Genomic DNA, 22,067 nt, shown 5'->3' with positions numbered 1-22,067 from the left:
GTTTACTGATCCCAGCACCAGCACCCCTGCGTGTACTGATCCCATCACCAGCACCAGCACCCTGTGCCCCATGTTTACTTATCCCATGACCAGCACCAGCACCAGCACCCTGTGCCCCATGTTTACTGATCCCATCCCCAGCACCAGCACCCCTGCATGTACTTATCCCATGACCAGCACCAGCACCCCTGCATGTACTGATCCCATCCCCAGCACCAGCACCCCTGCATGTACTGATCCCATCACCAGCACCCTGTGCCCCATGTTTACTTATCCCATGACCTGCACCAGTACCCTGTGCCCCATGTTTACTGATCCCATCCCCAGCACCAGCACCCCTGCATGTACTGATCCCATGTTGCCAGCATCAAGTGCGTACTGGACCCTGCCAGCACTCTGTGTGCACAGCGTCCATGGTCCTGGAGCGACAGAAAAAAAGAGGAAACACGGGAGACCCCCGAATGTGGGGACTGCTGGCGCGAGCTGAGCCCGATGCGTTACGTCATCCCCCAAATCCCCTCCCTGTCCATTTAAAGGGCGCGGATTTTTCATGCCCTTCCCGCCACCCGTCCCTGAATAAGTTGCAGAGCTGGTCGTTACATCCAGCACGAAAGTAGATGCGCAGACCCATTGTGGCAAAACCGACAACCTCGGACACATCGAGGACCAACCACGTACCAGGCGATCCTGCAGCACTAATTCGCCTCGAATATTTCACCACGAACAGGTATTCCTAATTTACTCGTCCTTCTGTATATGTACCTAGTTTATTCTAGTTAGACCTAGATACACTTCGTTAAAACCTGTTTTACCCAGTTAAATCCTGTAATCCCGAGTTGTATCTCGGTAAACGTTATTGCAACTACATACACCAAGACATACCTCGTTACCAAGACATACCTCGTTACCAAGACATACCTCGTTACCAAGACATACCTCGTTACCAAGACATACCTCGTTACCAAGACATACCTCGTTACCAAGACATACCTCGTTACCAAGACATACCTCGTTACCAAGACATACCTCGTTACCAAGACATACCTCGTTACCAAGACATACCTCGTTACCAAGACATACCTCGTTACCAAGACATACTGATGGACAGAAGTTGATCTTTTTAAAGCTGTTTTATGCCTATAAATGGTGTTTACCATTAACCCCTTGTGCAGTGGACTCACGCCTTCTCATATCCGTGTGTACTATATTAAACTAGAACGGCACTCAGTGGAGAACATACCTCCACCTGGTTGGTCATATCACTCCATGGTGAAGAATGAATATATATATATTCACCTGGTTGAATATATACATACCTCCACCTGGTTGATATATATATATATATATCACTCCATGGTGAAGATTCACTTTAAAATTCTACTAGCCGGATCCGGATCCGGATATCCACCAAAATTGAATCGATTCTTCCTTGTCAGACACACAACCTGTCCAACAAGTTTCGTCCAAATCCGTCCACAACTTTTTGAGATATCCCGCTATGTATCGTTTTTGGCCCATTCTCCCAATGGCGAAGAATAACTTAAAAATTAAATAACTCTCATATCCGAATCCATATTCAGATCTTCGCCAAAATTGAATCGATTCTTCCTCGTCAGACACCCAACCTCTCCACCAAGTTTTGTCCAAATCCATCCAAAACTTTTTGAGATATCCCGCAATGTATCGTTTTTGGCTCTATCTCCCATTGTTGAAGAATCTCTTAAACAATTCTAGTAGCCGGATCCGAATCCGGATCTTCACCAAAATCTAATCATTTCGTCCTTGTCACATACGCTACCTCTCTGCCAAATTCGTCCGAATCCGTCCACAACTTTTTTGAGATATTTTGTTCACAAATAAACAAACAGACAGACAGGTGTGAAAACATAACCTCCATTCACCTCTGGTGGCGGAGGTAATAATCCACTAGTTTACATTAATCAGCTAAATCGATTTATTTAGTCAATGTTTCCGAGCTTAAAATATGATTCCGCACAGTGCATTTTACTAATTCATCGATGTGGCTTTTAACTTCGTTGTCCTCCTCCTCCACATGGACCCCGACAGGGAATTCTAGAGGCAGGGGGCAGGAGGTAAGGACATCTTCATCGGAAGCATGAATGGCCGTGCAGATGAAAACTTCGAAATGGCAACGGCCGAGAAGGAGCTCGCGGACGATGCACCTTGGAAGAAGATCCAGAAGAACACGTTCACCCGCTGGTGCAACGAGCACCTTAAGGTCGTCGGCAAGCGCATCGGAGACCTGCAGAAGGACTTCTCAGATGGACTACGTCTCATCGCTCTGCTCGAGGTGCTGAGCCAGAAGAAGATGTATCGAAAGTACCACGGGAGACCCACGTTCCGCCAGATGCAGCTGGAAAACGTGTCGGTGGCGCTGGAGTTCCTGGAAAAGGAGAACATCAAACTGGTGTCCATTGGTGAGACAAACGTACTGCATCCCAGAAGTGCATGCACCTCCACATGAATTGTCCACAAGGAGTAGTTAGTTGGTTGAAGCACGTAGAATGTCGATGTAGAGCAGGTTAGTTCATGATGTGGAATGTACATTTCTAGTAGTACACATAACATGTCTATGTGGACTCGGACCATGAGATTGAAGAGTGTATACTCCTTGCTCTCAACCCTAACATGATATAATTAAGAAGTACGAGTCCTGCTTCACCGGCGATAATTTGTGCATGTAAACATGGTTGACCTTGACATCTTTATTGAGGAACCTTAAAAGCTGATCCATGAGTAGTCTTTGCTTTGAGTGGGCACCCGTTTTGGGTCAACACATTGGAGGGACAACAAAGAGGTATTGACTCAACTCAAGGGGATGTTCTTGTAATTCCCTGAGCTTGTCCATAAATGTTTATGATAACTCTTTATAACCCTGTTCTGCTCAACTATCTTGGGGTGATTATCTCTGCTGATGTAATCTGTTTAAGCACCCCATCCTTTGAGGGGAAAAGGGTAGTGTGTGTGTGTGTGTGTGTGTGTGTGTGTGTGTGTGTGTGTGTGTGTGTGTGTGTGTGTGTGTGTGTGTGTGTGTGTGTGTGTGTGTGTGTGCGTGCGCGCGCGTGAGAGAGAGAGAGAGAGAGAGAGAGAGAGAGAGAGAGAGAGAGAGAGAGTGTGTGTGTGTGTGTGTGTGTGTGTGTGTGTGTGTGTGTGTGTGTGTGTGTGTGTGTGTGAGAGTGTGTGAGAGAGAGTGTGATAGTGTGATTGGGGGAAGAGGTGGCGGTGAGACTTGGCATTTGGTGGAGCTAGTGGTGTGGAAGGGGGCAATTGGGCTTGGGTGAGTGGTGTGTGCAAACCCATGCAGTCACTGGGGAATTTCATGTTTGATTGTATTTTTGTTTCCTTGAAGAATGTCCCACAACTCCTCAGTTCTGTGTAGGTTTGATAGACTGCTGTCCAGTTTCCCAACTTGTCTCATATTGTCCACTGGACCATTGGCCTCATTATTTTAATGTCGTCAGTGGTCCAATGTGTTTCAGTTCTCCAGCTCTTCCATGCGTCTCGGCCATGTATCTAAAAACATTGACTTGTGGAGCTGGAGACACCTTTTCCACTCCATGGAGGCCCAGCTCCCACCCTCAACCATTCCCCTCACCGACTTATCAATATACTGTGTGCCTCCTTATGTTTCGAACAGCATCAGATGTTGGAACCAAGTCCTAATTCCAAGCACAATCCTTGTTTCTCTTCCTCCAAACATTCCTCTTAAAACCAACACCACTCGCCATTCTGTTTCCTTTCTTCATCGTTTCGCTTTCTCAACCTCCCACTCCCCCTCGTCCCATTCATTTTTCTCACCTGCCCAAACCCCGCTCTCGCCTCACCAACTCTCACCTTCCTCATCCCCATCACTCTTACCTTCTGACCTTCTCACCCCTCTCATTCATTCTTTCGCAGCCCTCTCCTCCTCATGCTTCCACCTCTAACATCCTTAACCCTAACTGGACCAGCCAACCTCTCTCCTCTTTTCATAAGTAACATCTCTAACTCGAGTTCACAAAGTATTTTAAAATAACTTTTTTGTAAATTATACTTTTGGTGCCACTTGGCTGATGATCCGACCTCCGACCCACCACACTCCCAGCTACATATTGGATCGTTTATGAAAAATGCATTATTGTTTTGCTCTCCAGTAGGGTTGAGAGTAGAATCGACAGGTATGTGTGCTCACCTTTGATCTGTCTCGTCTGGGTTGGAATCTCGATCCAGCTATAAACTACCATCCTGGTGTTTCACATGCATCAATGTGTGGCCGTCCCTCGGATGGACATCAAGTCAGAAGACCCGTCTGTCAATACTTGTGGCGTTGGTGGATGTAAAAATCCCACATTGTCTTTCGTGAAGATTAGGCCAGTTATCATTAATATCTTGAAACAAATTACAAATTCCTGCCAGATGACCATCAGTCCTAGCCAGCCGTTCGTGAAAGCTTTTGGACAGAACCATTCCAATGGCCATTGGAACCATGAGCTTTGACCTAAAAATGTTAGGAGTAATTGTGGACTGTTAAGTGTGTACGTGCGGTCGGTCGGTCGGTGGGGTCTGCACCCCCTTTCATACAGTGACTATAGAACGTCTACACCCCCCTTTCAAATTTTTCACCTTTTGTTGCCTTATAGCCTGGAATTAAATTGTATTAAACCAGACTTTTTCCACCTTTATTTATACATCGTAACCCACAACTTCCAAGTGAAAACAATTTTTTTACAAATTCCAGAAGATTAATTAAAAATACAAAACTGGATTATCTTGGTTGGATAAGTGTCCACCTACCTGAGTTAATACCTGGTGGAAGCACCTTTGACAGCAATTACAGCTGTGAGTCTGTTAGGATAGGTCTCCACCAACTTTGCAAACCTTGATTGGGCAATATTTGCCCATTCTTCTGCACAAAACTGTTCAAGTTCAGTCAAGTTGCTTGGGGAGCGATGATGGCCAGCAATCTTCAAGTCATGCCACAGATTTTCGATTGGATTTAGGTCGGGGTTCTGACTGGGCCACTCAAGGACATTTATCTTTTTGATAAATACATTTATTTATCTTTTTGTTCCTCAGCCACTCCAATGTAACTTTGGCTCGGTGCGTCGGGTCATTGTTATGCTGAAGGTGAACTTCTGTTCCAATTTCAGCTTTTTTGCAGAGGGCAGCAGGTTTTCCTCTAGGATTTTTCTGTATTTTACTCCATCCATTTTCCCTTCGATCCTGACAAGTTTCACAGTCCCTGCTGATGAGAAACAACCCCATAACATGATGCTGCCACCACCATGCTTCACAGTCGGGATGGTGTTCTTTGGTTGTTGTGCTGTGTTGTGTTTGCGCCAAACGTAACATTTTGCATTTAGGCCAAAAAGTTCCATCTTGGTTTCGTCAGACCACAAAACTTTTCCCCACATGGCTTCGGAATCTCCGGAGTGGTTTTCTTGCATAGCTCAAATAGGACTCAATGTGGGCTTTTTTGAATAATGGCTTCCTTATTGCCACCCTACCATGCAGGCCAGACTGACTTGTGGAGTGCTTGGGATATTGTTGTCACATGCACACAGTGATCAGTCTTTGCCATAAAGGCCTGTCGCTCTTCACACCTCACAAAATCACACCTCACAAAACCACCACGGCCTCACAAAATTCCCCCTAAATTTTGCATCTAACCCTCAAAACTACCCGTCTCAATTTTTCGACAATTGACGACTTTCACCAAAGAAGGGCGCTTCTCCACACATTTGCCAACCAAGCATGGCCCCGTATGCTCAGCCCGTTATACTTTCCCAATTCATCTGTTGCACTCGAGCAACCTCCCCCTTGATGGTATGGTCCAAAGTGCTCAGCCGCTCCTGTAACATTTCATTCATCCTTTCCCCAGTCAATTGTGGCCCCCACAGGCCTTTACCAATAAACACCCGCTTTTGTCCTGTTACACGGGACTCCAATTCCTTCACCTCTTCCACCAATTCACCACCTTGGTGCTTCAAAAATCCCCATTCCCCTGCCTGCTGTTGCATTCTGGCATCCACACAGGTGCGATATATCTCTTGGTCCTTATCTACTTTCTCAATTATTTTATTTGTTGACCAAATTTTGTCTTCCAACTTTCCCCCCATTCGGACGGCCTGGGTTTTACCCTATTCTATTTTTTTAATGCCATTTCCTCTTGTTTGATCTCAAATTCTAATGCCAATTCTTTCTCCATTTTCCCCAATTTGAGTATCCAATTTCGTCTCGAATTCTCCCAGTCTGTCTTTAATTTGGTTTTCCATTCTTGCCTCTATTCCATCAATCCTAGCCTGGTGTTGGCTTAGCGGTTAGGGTGCCGGCTTGGGATCCTAGGATCCTGGGTTCAAATCCCGATCGATCGCTGAATTAACGCCAGGGGGGTTGACTCAGCCTGTCATCCTTCCGAGGTCGGCAAATTGAGTACCAGCTTGCTGGGATGAATGATCACGGTGTGTACCCCGGTTTAGAATAGGTACACCTTATCCCTGCGCATCGTAAGAGCGTGACCAAGGGTTGGCGTCAGGAACGGCATCCGGCCATAAAAACATTGCCTCAAACAGGGAACCATGATTGTCATGGGGCCCGCAAGGCTAACCTCCGCTCTAGCGGGGAAAATGGCCTTAAAACGATCATTCATTCCATCAATCTGTTCACTCAGTTCCTGTGTCATTCCCTCCATTTTTCTCTCCATTCCATCAATTTTGTTTTCCATGCCATTAATTTGTCCCTTCAATTCTCCCTTCAATCATCAATTTGTCCCTCTAATTCTCACTAGAATCCATCAATTTTGTTAGTTTGGGCATTAATTTTGTTTTCCAATCGTTCATTCATTCCCCATTCATATCCATTAATTAATTATTTTTTAAAAATTAACATTAACATATAATAACATATTAATTAACATATAATTAACATATAATAACAATCATTAATTAATAACTCCAATCCATTAATTTTTTCCATCAATTCATTCGTTTATTCCCTCATTATTTGTTTAACCATGGCCTGGAGAGCCATCGCACTTGTTCCCTGTGTCTCAGACCCCGACATTATGGGGTACGGAGTTCTGTCGCTTGGGACGGGCGAGGTTCCAATCCTACCCTCATAAAAATCTACCCTTGAGTCGCTTCCTTGCACCTCAGTCCCTTCTAGCCGCTCCGCCATTTCATGTACATCTGCCATTACATGCAGCGCATATTTCCCCGCGCATGCTTAATCTCCTCAGAAAAAAAAATTCCCTTAAATTTGACAACGTGCTGCCTTGCGCTATTTCCTGACACCAATCACTGTAAATTTGGACACCCCGGTCACTACGACCCCTCCCCCTTGATGAGAGAGATGATCGTTACAAATTTGGATTCCGAAAGCCGAGCGCAATTTCAGCTCAGCGAGTGTCGCACTCGCACCCTGGACACCGAGTGTCTCACAGGGATTAAATACTACTCCCGACACCACTTGTCCTCAGAGGATTCGAATTCCACTCCTCAAACATTTGTCGAGGTATCAGAAAGTTCGTATCCCACTCCTGACACCATTTGTCGTGTCACCCGCGATTATCACTGCAGGGTGACGGATGGCCGTAACGAGTTTAATTCTGAGGCGCGTAACTGAAATTGGTGGTCAGTTTGTCGTGCGCGGGTGAAGGAACCAGGGTGCTTACCTGCACGGAGCTCACAGGGCTTATACTCTAACCCACAAACACAAACGAGACAAGGAAAATCAACAATACAACAAATGAAATGCAACAAATAATGGTTTAATGAAATAAAGCATGGCAAAGTAAAGGCCGAGGTAAAATAAATATTTGCTACTTTGAGGGAACCTCCACGTTGACACAAAAACGCACAAGGGGAATGATAAAAAACCACCTTTAGAGGCCATTTTTCCCCGCAAGCGGGGGTTGGCCTTTTTCGGGAACCGTGGTTGTTGTTGTTTTTTTGGTCCCCTTTTTGAAGCAATGTTTTACGGCCGGATGCCCTTCCTGATGCCAACCCTTTTTGCCGCCTTTAACGACAAACAGGGAATTACCAGTGAACTGGCACTCAATTAGCCGACCTCGGAAGGATGACAGGCTGAGTCAAGAAAATAAATGATTTCTTTTGGTCGGCGGTACTCAGCTTTGCGGCTCAAAATATGTCTGGGGGCTTGATGGCCGCGGCACTCCATTCAGCCACCCGCTCAGGAAATGCTCCAACAAATAGCGCCAAAAACACACAGGCGTGAGCAAGCAGCCAGCCGGCCCCTCCTCGCCTCCACCACCAAGCAAGATGAGGCTCCCTCTTCCCTCGAAGTACCGCAGTCAAACGACACTCCCCTCCTCCGACTATTCAAATGTTCCATAGCTCCGAAAGCTCCCATCCAAAAGCGCACAAACTCCAGCCACAGCCAAGAGCAAGAGACAAAAGGCGACCGCCTCCACCAAAAGCCAGCATAAGAGAGACTGCCCGATTCCTCCTCTTCTTCTCCTCAAACCTGCTCGCTCTGACATCACCCTGACATCATCCTGATCAATTGCCGAGTTCCACCGAATCGCCCCGTGGTCGGGCTCGACCAATGATGAACTTTGGGGCTTTGCCTTTTTCTTCGCTTGCTTGGTGGGTGGGGTTAATTGTCTGTCAAGAACGTTCGGCTCTGCTCGGGAATGTTCGGGTTTCTATCGGCAGTTATGTCGGTTCCATGGACATTTGCTGTTATCGTCGTCGTCGTCGTCGTCGTCGTCGTTGTTGTTGTTGTTGTTGGCGGAGCGTTTTTTTTATGGCCGGCTTGTTATAAAAACGTAGGGAAAAACCACAAGGGGGCATTCACAGACTGGGGAAATTAACTTTAATCCCTATCTAGTTAACATAACAACAACACCCCCTGTGTGGTGACACGTAAACGATCTTAAGCTCACCGTTTTTCTACTTAAGTACATCAAAATTGGTTTTCTACGTTCCTACGTTTCTACCTACGCGCGCATGCTAATTTCTACAATCCTATCTCCATTATGGTATTTCTTCCTCTACCCCTACAAACGTAACTATATATATATATATTTATATATATATATATATATATATATATATATTTATTTATATATTTATATATATATATATATATATATATATATATATATATATATACACACTATATACACATAATGCCAATGCTACATGTGATGCACTCTAAAGATGTGACTCGAAATACAGTACTTTAAAATGCTGATCTGATGCACTCACAATGCTCTACTGCTGTATACACTTTGAAAAAGTAATATTTTAAATATAATGTTGGGATTTCATATAACTTTGATTTTATCTTTTCTCTTATGATATACAGCTTTCTTTCACATGAGAAAAAGTGAAATGTGACACAAAATCACAGGAATAATCTGAGGCCACGAAACCTTAATTAAATGTTTGATTTCCATCCAGTCATCTGAAGGTTGATTTTGGCTCACCTGCAATAGTCAACTTCTCCAAGTTATTTCTTTTCTACAATGTCTACCACGGCTCATCGAAATCATCCTACTGGTGATCCCAAAGCATGAGGGCTGATGTAAATGATTTTTTTTGTGTATACATAGTCGAGGCTCGTGAGAGAGCTAGAAGTCGTAGGTGACTGACTACAAATAAATTTTTAAACCTACACCCCCTCATCGTTTTATTTTTCAGCTTTTATGGAGGCCCGGACATAATGACTTTTAGGGAAATTAACAACGTGGAAAGATGACCTGAATTCATAACAATAAATATCACTGGTTGTCGTTTGGTTCATGTTTTTCCACAGCAACCACTACCAACAGCAATTATACTCATGAGGATGACTGTAGACACGTTTGATCGTGGAGTTTTTTTGACTTGAGAGTTTATTTGACATTGGCATTCATTTGGACATATCAGCTATTTTTTTTTATCATCAATACCATCAGCCACCAAGGTGTTCTTTTGACTCACCTTGATCACCATTTACAACTTTCTTCTTTCTGGGTTAGAATCAAAGTACTGCTTCATGAGAATCATAAAATCACCGAAAATTAAACTCGGCACCTCAGCCCTCCTGGCAGGTGTACCCTTCTCAGTTTATCAGACCTCATGACTGAGTACGTGCTGGAGTGTGTGCACCTGAGTAAGACGTTTACATTTTGCTCAAATCACATAATCATTCTCCTAATGTTAGTCACTTTTAAATTGGTAACTTGACTGTAATCGGATGGAAATGGTGGTATCGCTGCCAACTACTAATGTTTTCAATTCTTTTTCGCGCTGTTCTTTCTTCCCAAGCTTTTACTCTGGGAACGCAGGTACACTTTTATCATGGTACTGCAGGTACACTTCTCTCATGGCACTGCAGGTACACTTCAGTCGCAGTGGAGCAAGTATACTTGATTCATGCTTACCACATGTACGCTTCCATCACAGTACTGCAGGTACAGTTGTCTTACTGTACTGCAGGTATGCTTCAGCCATGGTACTGTAGGTACACGTCAGCCATGATAACGTGCTGGTATGCTTTAAATACAGTACTGCAAGTACTTTCCCGTAGTTTAGATTACTGACCCAACTGCCAGTAGAGGTGTTCAAATTGTCAGTGGTAGTTTATTATTACTATTATTTTTTGTATACAGGATCAAAATAGTTTGTGTGTGTGTGTGTGTGTGTGTGTGTGTGTGTGTGTGTGTGTGTGTGTGTGTGTGTGTGTGTGTGTGTGTGTGTGTGTGTGTGTGTGTGTGTCTCATTGGTTGGTATCACCATATGCAGCTTTCAGAAGATGGATTGGAGTCCGCCCAGGTCTCAAGTATCCACCCTCGTGTGTGCGTGTGCATGCGTGCGTGTATTGCTGTTGTTGGCTGTGATCTCCACACATGGGTGGGTTTCAGGAGATGTAACGGAGACCTACCATGTCTCAAAGCATCTCCCTCCATATATGTGTGTATGGGTGTGTGTGTAAGAGAAGTTTGGGGGAAGATTGCAGTAAGAAGAGGAAAGCACATTAATGGCCTATGGATTGAGGGTGAAAAATTCTGCCATTTTTGCGTGCGTAATAAATATATAGTCTTTGCTGATTGTTATAACATCAGCATGAGGCAGGTTAAATTACATACATTGATATTTCTATTCCCCAGGAAAATAACGCTTGCGAGATCATTCACAGCAAGATAAAGTGGGAAGATTTATTGATGTCCAAAGGTTCAGAAAGAAGTTATTTATCTTTTTCCTATCCAAGAAGGGTGCTGGAGGCACGTACCTTTGTCAGAATTTGGAGGAACTCGTACCAAGTTGCGGACGTTTGTGTAATTAAGAACCAATAGTAGGCAGGTCGCCATTCCGTCGTAGGGTGCAGACAGTTTCTGCCGTTAGCGTCCATGGGAATTGAACCGACACCAACAACTAGCCATGAGAGCAATACAAAAAGGCCTAACCCAAGCCCCTCAATCCCCAGTTCTGCAATCAAATTCAACATTAAAATGAATTATTCAAATGTGAATTATTATTTACTAGCAACGGTACCTGTCCTATGGGCGGGGCTTAAATTGAGAGGCCCAAATGAAAAGGCAAAATATCAGAAATTGAAGCCTTTTTTTAAATTTTAAACGATTTATATAAACATCCGTTAAATCATATCACACGCAAGTCATCAAAATCTAAACAGTATTTGTAGAATTTTAATAAAAGCCACATCACTTCATATCGGTAAATATTATTCCATCGTGTTTGGAAAAACTGGGAAAATTGGAAAAATTGGGAAAATTGGAAGAAAAATTGGAAAAACAATATGGCCTATTTTACTTCAGGGGGTCCCAGGATTATCCACCCAAAATATCGTTGCGATCGGTTCAACCGTTTTTGCGGTACCTGGGAAACAGACGGACGGACAGACATTTGGTGAATTATGGTAAGATGACAAAATTACAATTGGTGTTTAATACTAACTGGCAGGAGTACCCGGTGTTGCCCGGTGATGTAATATTGATGGCAAAATCCAAAAAAGGAAAATAAAACACTGAGAAAAATGGTCACACACACACACAAACACAAACTGCTCTTGTAGTATCGATATGAAATTAATATCTTGGGTTATGGGTGATAGAATACTTCCAAATGCCTGCGATTAAAATCAAATAGTTCTGCATGGTTATTGAATTCCTAAAATCGACAAAGAAACCACTGATTGTGCAGCATTTAAACGAAAGAGGAAGCCATACTTTGTTTGTATTTATTGTTAGCACAGGGTGAGGAACTTATTTGATCGTATGGTCGAGTTGTGCGTAACAAGTCCCTTCCCCCACCACCTCTGGGCTGAAATCATTGATAATACGATAAATTGAGCAGTTGCACGGTGGTGTGGAGCAGGAGATGGTTTAAGTTAGTGGAAGAGCAGGAGAAACGCTGTGACTGACACCGGAGGATGTAACGGAACCGCTTTGGGGCCTCCGAAAAGTCCAGATGCCTTCGCATTGCGCATTTCCCCAATGTCTTTTGTCAATGTCTGAACCTATCATGGGCAAGTCCACCCCTCTGCAGAGGAGCTGGATACAATTATGTGTGGTATGAAGGCAAGTGTGCCAATTCCTGTAATCCCACTATTCCGGAGACTGTGTGCAGCAACAGTCATTCCGTGAACCTCCACTGCCCGTGAATAATAGGCTTCATCCCTTTTATCCACACGTGTGATGCAGGGTCTCACATGGAGCATCTCTGAGCGGCTTGCCTTGATATGCTCATCACGCCCGATAGTGTTTCTTATTCCAACATTTGGGAAGAGCCAAACCACACCGATCCGAGGTTCAGAGCAGATCGAGCATTACCCACGGTGCCTCAAATGAAGATTTCATGCTCGAGCTGTCCGTTCAAAAGAAAGGGAATGAGTTATTGCTGAGCCCATACCAAAACAAACAGTCAAACTTGCATTGACGCCTAAAACCATGTGAGCCTATTTATTATCAAAACACTGTGCGCCATTGCTATTGGGGAGGTTTGTTTAAACCATATCGTAACTTGGACTCGAACACGCCACTCCCTGACCTGTGCAAATTAATCACCTGAAGTGAGCGGTCATTTTCTTGATGACCTATCAGTTTGATGCAAATACCAAGCATGGGTTTTATCTTCAATATATGGTTTTTTTTACCCTCGCCTTAAGATTAAGAAGCAATGAACCAAATCCAAAGGTGAACACTCCTCTGTGCCGGAGTTTGGATGCTGCCTACGAGGTCTCGCGGCACGAAATGCATCGGGTGGTTTGCTATTACTATCCCAGACATAGGACTTGAATTTGGGCTTCGGCCTGGGCACTGCCACACAAATGCCCACTCTTTCAACAAGTAATGCTCACGGCAAGTGCTTGCAGATGGGAGACTGGCTAAATGCCCTTTCCAAAAGGGTCGCCTATCCTCATCGAGTCGCCCTCACTGGAAAGTTTAAATCAAGAAATGATATCTTCAAAAGGTTTCTTCTTCTTTTTCCAAAACACCCCTTTATTTTCCTGCGTTTGGCTTTTTATTAGTTGACTCCAAGATGCTGATGTTCCACAGGCACACTCAGACACCGCATTTGCTGGCGCAGTACATATTCAAAATGGCGACCAGCACTATGGCTTTAAACCCCAGGGACTGCAGCCCAACTTAATGGTTCGTCAAGAGATCAGTTGATGAGGGGGTTGAAGTGTACCAGGGGTGCTCTGCAAGCCATTTTTGGTTGATTCTCTTTTTGAGTGTTGACAGCATGCTGATTATTTCATTTGGGTGAAGGATTTTGGAAAACTAGATGACGTTATTGTGGTTTGCTGAAAGCCAGCTGTGACATACAATATTTTTCTTACCTAAGGGTTTTCTCTCCTGGTGTTCGAGATTTGAAAGCCTTTTTATCATCATGACTTCCTTTGGAATTGAAGTTTGAGGAAGCCAGAGTGGTTCATCACGATATGGCGAGTGATGTGGAGCGTGGTTCTGCAGCTGCAATCGAAGGATCACTTACATCCTTTCATGCCGAGGTCGAGTGCCCTTCCTCAGGAGAGTCGGGTCTCCTTTTATCATTTTGGAGTACCAACAGATAGGTTGGTGGTAAGCTGGGCACTATGCTTTTAGTTTTCCATCTCTGAAACTTTTCGTTTTCCTTCTCTCTGCAAGGTTCGGTAATTTTCACTTTGAATCTTTGAAAGCTGCAGGCAAATGCAGGCAGATCAGCCGGTTTAAAGTTTCTCATGAAGGATTGGACACTGCACAGTGCAACGGAAAAGTTTTACAAAGCCAGGACAGAAGTTTCTGTTCAGATTAAATTTTTTGCGTAATGGAACCCAATACGCCTATGCGAATACGAATACTGAAAACGTATTCAACCCCTTTGCTATGTCATCCCAAATTGAGCTTAGGTGCATCCAATTTCCTTTCCTCATCCTTGAGATGTCTACAATTTGATTGGAGTCCACCTGTGGTCAATTCAAATGATTGAAGATGATTTAGAAAGAAACACACCTTTCTATATAAGGTCCCACAGTTGACAGTGCATGTCAGAGCAGAAACTCTACTATGGAGTCCAATAAACTGTCTGTAGATCTCTGAGCTAGAATTGTGAAGAGTCGTAGATCTGGGCAAGGGTATAAAAACAATTTCTAGTGTTGAAAGTTTCCAAGAGCACATTGAGCTCCATCATTAGGAAATGGAAAGAATATGGAACTACCCAGACTCTTCCTAGAGCGGCTGTCCGACTAAACTGAGCAACCTGGCAAGAAGAATCTTTGTCAGGGAGGTGAGTAAGAACCCAATGACCACTCTGACAGAACTACAGAATTCCTTGGCTGAGATAGGAGAACCTGCTGGAAGGACAACCGTCTCTGCAGCACTTCATAAATCTAGGCTTTATGGGAGAGTGGTTAGATGGAAGCCACTCCTGAGAAAATGGCACATAACAGCAAACCTGGAGTTTTGCTAAAAGGCATGTCAAAGACTCTGAGAGCATGAATGAAAAGATTATGTGATCTGATGAGGCGAAAATGGAACTCTTTGACCTGAATGCACAGCACTATGTCTGGCGGAAACCGAGCATAGCTCATCACCCATCTAACATCATCCCTACCATAAAGCATGGTGGTGGCAACATCATGCTATGGGGATGCTTTTCAGTGGCAGGAACTGGGAGACTTGTAAGGATAGAGGGAACAATGAGAGACTTGTATGGACAGAGAAAACAATGAATGGGGCCAAATACAGGCACATTCCTTGAGTACCTGCTTCAGTGTGCAAAATACCTTTGACTGTGGTGAAGCTTTACGTTCCAACAGGCCAATGACCCCAAGCACACAGCCAAAGCAATACTGGAATGGCTTCAGAACAAGAACGTGAAAGTCCTTGAGTGTCCCAACCAAAGTCCAGAATTAAATCCCATTGGGAATCTGTGGAAAGACTTGAAGATTGCTGTTCACCGACACTCCCCATCCAACTTGACCGAACTGGGGGTAAATCTGCAAAGAAGACTGGGAGAAACTCCCCAAATTTAGGTGTGCAAAGCTGATAGACATACCCAAGAAGACTCAAAGCTTTAATCGCTGACAAAGGCGCTTCTACAGAAGTATTGATTCAGGGGGTTGAATACTTATGTAAATTAGGTATTTATTTATTTTATTTTTAAATTATTTTGTCAAAAATGATGTAGAAAAATTTCACTTTGACATTATGGGGCATTATGGAGTGACAAAAAAAAATCTCAATTCATTCAATTTAAAATTCAGGCTGTAACAACAAAATGTGAAAAAAGCCAATGGGTGTGAATACTTTCTGAAGGCGTATGTACAATCTATATATATAAAGTAGAGTTGGCCTCTGTGTCTGTATCCTGATCTATCTATGATCTCTAAGATCTCGAGAACCCGTGGACGGATTTGCGAGCGGAAAGTACTGTTCGACTCGGGATGGTCCCAGGAATGTCACGGAGACATAAACATTTAAAAAATTTCGGGTTTTAAAATTAGCGTATTATTAGCACTAGCAGAAGAGAGAGGGATTCGAAGGGAGGGAGCGCAGCGCTTCTAGCGCTTCTGACTACAGCACACCTTAAAATTAAAAAAACTTCGGGTTTTAAAATTAGTGTGTTACGCGTAATTAGCGCTAGCAGAAGAGGGAGGGAATCTAAGGGAGGGAGCGCAGTGCTCCCTCCAGCGCTTCTGTTAGCGTAATTAGCGTATTTCGGAACGTTAATTTTTCAACTTCATTATTCGGAATCAGTACGTCCGAGAGAACCTTCGTAACGTTAATTTTTCAACTTCATCCGATTGACATGGGACCAACGGCATGTGACAAAGAGTGAAACATACAGGCTACATTTATTTGACGACAATGAGTTCCGACTTCCGACCTCGGTGGGATGACAGGCTGAGTCAACCCCCCTGGTGTGAAGGGGGAGGAGGAGGGGAGGGGGAAGAGAAGGGGAGGGGAACGAGGGGGAAGGGGATGGGAGGGGGAAGGGGATGGGAGGGGGGAGGGGGAGGGGGAAGGGGGAGGGGGAGGGGGAAGGGGGAGGGGAGGGGGGGGAGGGGAACGGGGGGGGAGGGGGAGGGGAGGGGCCCTTCTTCCCCTGGGCACCCCCGCACCCTTCCCTCCCCCCTTCCCCTCCCCCCCCCCCCCCTTCCCCCTCCCCCCCCATTCCCCTCCCCTCCTCTTCCCCCTCCCCTCCTCCTCCCCCGCTTCCCCCTCCCCCCTCCCCCCCGTTCCCCTCCCCCCCTCCCCCCCGTTCCCCTCCCCTCCTCTTCCCCCTCCCCTCCTCCTCCCACTCCCGTGCAAAGCCGGGTACCTCTGCTAGTGTACAATATATGTACAATATATAATATGTACAATATATAAAACGTATGTACAATATATAAAATGCATAGATGTCTGACAGAATGGTGCAGGGGTAGTGCAATTCCCTTCGAGCTGTTTAGTCTGAGTTTGATTCCAGATCCAACAATAAAGTATTTGGTTGGTGCTTCATGGTAGGGCATTGCATAAAAAAGTGCATCGTCAGATGAACATTAAGCTGTCTGCCAGCATTCATTGGCAAATGATAATTATCCTACTGTGTCTTACCCGAAGAATAAGTGAATTATCACCGACACCCAAACCAAATTCCAAATTCATGCCCTAGCCTACAGAGGGCACTTCATAAGTGGCACAGTCACATCCTCAGCCAATGATGCTACCCCGCAGCCTAGTGCTGCATAGGAAATGAGAAGAAAAAGACTGGCACCCTGAATAAACTTTAATTTCCTCCCACCTTGGTGCACTCTGAAATTTAACCTCCCTTTTCCGTAACAACAGCAAAGCCACGATTGCTAAAGCACAAATCTGAGCTGTCTGATTTTCCTGATGTGCAGCCAGCTCCTTTTGTTGATGAAAACATGGAAAAGAGGGTAAGGAGGTCCTTTCCTGGCATTGTACTTGAGATGAGACGTTATGGATGATGTCAAGCGTTACAAATCTTGGCATGCTATTTTGTACTTTCACAGTCTGCAAGGAAACACAATTTGAGCAACTTGTTAAGCAGATGTATTGGAGATAAGGAAAAAGCATGCAATAAGTCGCATGCATAACAAATACTGCGATGTTGATGAGTAAAACAAAAATTGATGAAGACTTTAGTTCAAAAGAAGCCTTATCAAATAATACTTCATAACTTTATAGTAAGCACAATTCATCGTAACTGGGCGAAGGCAGAAAAATATGGAATAAACCAGCAATGTTGTTTTTATCAATTTGACTACATATAATATCCTTGATAAAAAGATGCACATTGCACACAGGACAATGGATGCACATTGCACACAGGACATTAGATGCACATTGCACAATAGGACATTAGATGCACATTGCACAACAGGACGATAGATGCACACTCCACAATGGGACATTAGATGCACATTGCACAACAGGACATTAGATGCACATTGCACAACAGGACCATAGATGCACATTGCACAACAGGACCATAGATGCACATTGCACAACGGGACAAAAGATGCACATTGCACAACAGGACCATATATGCACATTGCACAACAGGACCATCGATGCACATTGCACAACAGGACAATAGATGCACATTGCACAACAGGACAAGAGATGCACATTGCACAACAGGACAATAGATGCACATTGCACAACAGGACCATCGATGCACATTGCACAACAGGACCGTCGATGCACATTGCACAACAGGACCATAGATGCACATTGCACAACAGGACCATAGATGCACATTGCACAACAGGACCATAGTTGCACATTGCACAACAGGACCATCGATGCACATTGCACAACAGGACCGTCGATGCACATTGCACAACAGGACCATAGATGCACATTGCACAACAGGACCATAGTTGCACATTGCACAACAGGACCATAGATGCACATTGCACAACAGGACCATCGATGCACATTGCACAACAGGACCATCGATGCACATTGCACAATAGGACCATAGATGCACATTGCACAACAGGACGATATATGCACATTGCACAACAGGACCATCGATGCACATTGCACAACAGGACAATAGATGCACATTGCACAACAGGACGATAGATGCACATTGCACAACAGGACCATTGATGCACATTGCACAACAGGACCATAGATGCACATTGCACACAGGACCATCGATGCACATTGCACAACAGGACCATCGATGCACATTGCACAACAGGACCATCGATGCACATTGCACAACAGGACCATCGATGCACATTGCACAACAGGACCATCGATGCACATTGCACAACAGGACCATCGATGCACATTGCACAACAGGACCATCGATGCACATTGCACAACAGGACAATAGATGCACATTGCACAACAGGACAATAGATGCACATTGCACAACAGGACAATAGATGCACATTGCACAACAGGACCATAGATGCACATTGCACAACAGGACCCCATACATGCACATTGCACAACAGGACCATAGATGCACATTCCACAACAGGACAATAGATGCACATTGCACAACAGGACCATAGATGCACATTCCACAACAGGACAATAGAGGCACATTACACAACAAGGCAAGACTTTGGTTTATCCAAATTGAAATCTTTTTCAAACGAGTAAGAAGCAAACATCCTTGTCTTTTCTGAACGAGTTGAAAATTCACTGAGTTTGCCTGAAATCGTACAGAGAAATCCATAACTTTTAGAAACATAGCAGTGTGGGTGGCCTGCCTCGAGCAGTTTCCACATGCTGCAACACTGTCCAAGGAATATTTGACACAATGAGCTCACATTAGTGTTATTTGTGCAAGAAATGTTGCAAGCCAGATGCACCACGAGGAAGTCGATTTTTCTCAATCTTTTATGGATAAATTGGCCATTATTGTGTCGTAAAGCAGGAGCTCATTGGATATGAGGCAGGGAGGGATGAGGGTTTCATTACTCCATGTGATGGATGATCTGCTGATAAAATTGATTTCAGTATTCAATTCCCTTGGATGTCTCTCTGTTCTTCTATCAGTTAATTTTATTTTATTATATTGGATACATATTTGAGGCTCATGGAAGACTCATTGGTTGAGGTCATCGTTTTACTGATTTGTCAATCCAATTCGATGAAAATGATGATGTCAATGATGAGAGGATGGGTAATGCAAATGAGACATCCTGCTTCATTTTCCTTCCTGGTTCCCTAAATGTTATGTAGTGTCATACAGTATATACAAGTTGCCCGATAAGCTCTGACATTTAAGCTGTTTTTGTCTTGTTGAAGCATGAAGGCGGAAACACCTGTCCAATCCTTTTTGCTTTTGCTGCAAAGAAGAGTTTCCGCTTGAAAGGTCTCCTTCTCCTTGCTTCCCATGGCAGTTAGCGTACTTCGATCAACATTCTATTGATTGCCTTCATCGTTCTTCCTGTCCGCTGATGCAGGCCGACAGGAGACTGCATGAGCAAGACTAGTTCTTCATCCTTCCTGCCCTAAGACCTCAGATCCTGTCTTTCTTTTTGATGATGATGGATGTTTGTTAAAGACTATTAATAGAAAGTCTGCATGGACAACACAACATGTTGATGATGTGAACAAAGCTGCTCCCAATGGTTGTGCTGTTCCAATAAGTTATTATATCAGAATTGTATAATAAATCCTGTTTCGATTCAAATAAAAGCATGTGTGGAGAATGTTTGTGCAAAACAGCATCCGCTGCAGGTCAACGGTTTGGAAACGAGCAAGTTTGGATGAGAATAACTAGTGAGGTACCCGTGCTACGCATGGGTGGGAGGCCAGAAGCAAACAGACTATGCAGAAACGGCAAATGCTAAAGCATGAAACTAATAAATTCCACATTCCTGTAGCACCTTCAGTCGCACGTCAGACATGGACAGCAAGTTCGTGAAGGACTTCCATGAAAAACGTACCCGTTGGCAAACAAATGGGTACGTTTGTTCCATACTCGGTCAATGGCAAATCTGCATATGGCGATCCGCGAATTTCACGTTTAGAAAGGAAAAACCGTCACGGCATTTCGTCATTCACTTGAACTCATATCTTTTTTCATTCCAAACAGCATAACTCCAATCACAAATTAAATAGCATTAATATAAAAAATAAACTTTAAACAACATTCGTGACATAAACAAATATTTAAATCCTGATGTGAAGTTCCACACGGTTGGGTGAATACAATTACGAATTCAAAATCGTAATTGTATTCACTCAATTCCAATCACCAATTGATACTTTTAACAAAATACTATCTTAAATGACGGTTGTATTGGGATATTATCAAACCAGCTCATTGCCGTAATCTGTTCACTTCCACATTCACGGCAGGTTCGTAATACATCAGTATTTTCCTCAATTCCGCAATGAAATGTTCATGAAATACTGTTCAGCCGTTTTTAATTTTCATGTCATGTTCTTTTGGTAAATGATCTTAGGATTTTACTGCAGGGGTTACAGGAAATCGTTGCCATCGGTGCAGCCGTTTTTGCGGTACCCGGGACAATAACGTTAGGCGGGCGTCCAAACCTGAAAATGCTGGAGACCAAAGCTGATATTGGAAAAACAATATAGCCTATTTTACTCCAGGGGGTCCGAGGATTACCCACCCAAAATATCGTTGCGATCGGTTCAGCGGTTTTTGCGGTACCTGGGAACAGATGGACAGACGGACAGACATTTGGTGAATTATAGTAAGATGATATGAAATCCTGTGCTGAACCTTATAAGTTGTAATCGTGAGCAAAGAGCTCTACCCTACCAGCTATAATTAGAAACTCCTCAAAAATAAATTTGAAATCAACCTTCGAATTTCGACTTAGACCATCCGGAACAGGCTTTATGCGAGTGTTATGAGGTCTAGATGACAGTTACTCCACATCTATCAGGCACTACAGCAGCGCATGTAGTGGGCAACAGCACAACTGGAGAGTAAACCATGGATGGGAACGTGGATACGTCGAGATCTTGCTTCGATCAGCAGTTTAATTGAACTGCTTTTTGCGTATTATATAGACATGTTTGGTTGTTGTTGTGTGGTTGCATGGACATCTCTCTGAAACCACTGATTGTTGTCCTGAGTTGTTGATTAATTTCAATCATGATGTCATACTTATGAATTTGATCAGCATTGTTGGTACTGTTACTGTTTCTGCCTGGTTTTTGTTTATGACCAGAGGACTCTAATGTTTCCTTGTTGGTGGTGACTTTTGCGATAACAGATGTGTTTCTCTCTCCCAATTTGACAGACAGCAAAGCCATCATGGATGGGAACCTGAAGTTAATCCTGGGCCTGGTGTGGACACTCATCCTGCATTATTCCATCTCCATGCCAGTGTGGGAGGGCGAGTGCGATGTCGAGGTCGGAAAACAGACTCCAAAACAAAGGCTTCTCGGTTGGATCCAGAACAAGCTCTCTGACCTTCCGGTTACCAACTTCAACCGTGACTGGCAGGATGGGCGAGCCCTCGGTGCTCTGGTGGATAGTTGTGCTCCTGGTACTGCACTTCCCTCTCATGTAACAATACATACTTTTGAGAATTCAAAATCAGCATTGTTGGTATTGTTTCTGTTATTTCATGATAATTTGGTTTTTGTTTTTGTT

The 22,067-nt window shown here is 44.0% G+C and overlaps 1 protein-coding gene across 2 annotated transcripts in view; it reads left to right on the top strand.

Moving 5' to 3' along the window:
- The first annotated feature begins 583 nt into the window (after window positions 1-583).
- Window positions 584-22,067, top strand: part of LOC137437004 (filamin-C) — a 280,189-nt gene continuing 258,705 nt past the window's right edge. For both annotated transcript variants that reach the window (XM_068131290.2, XM_068131289.2), the window contains exons 1-3: window positions 584-727; window positions 2,068-2,438; window positions 21,712-21,960. In XM_068131290.2, coding sequence (XP_067987391.2) covers window positions 2,117-2,438; window positions 21,712-21,960 — 571 coding nt within the window. In that variant the 5' untranslated portion in view covers window positions 584-727; window positions 2,068-2,116. The remainder of the gene's footprint in view (window positions 728-2,067; window positions 2,439-21,711; window positions 21,961-22,067) is intronic.

Source organism: Myxine glutinosa, chromosome 11, assembly GCF_964187855.1.
Source record: "Myxine glutinosa chromosome 11, kmMyxGlut1.1, whole genome shotgun sequence".
Taxonomy (NCBI): domain Eukaryota; kingdom Metazoa; phylum Chordata; class Myxini; order Myxiniformes; family Myxinidae; genus Myxine; species Myxine glutinosa.
The sequence above is the reverse complement of the archived record's forward strand: the minus strand, read 5'-3'. Positions and strand labels throughout refer to the sequence as shown.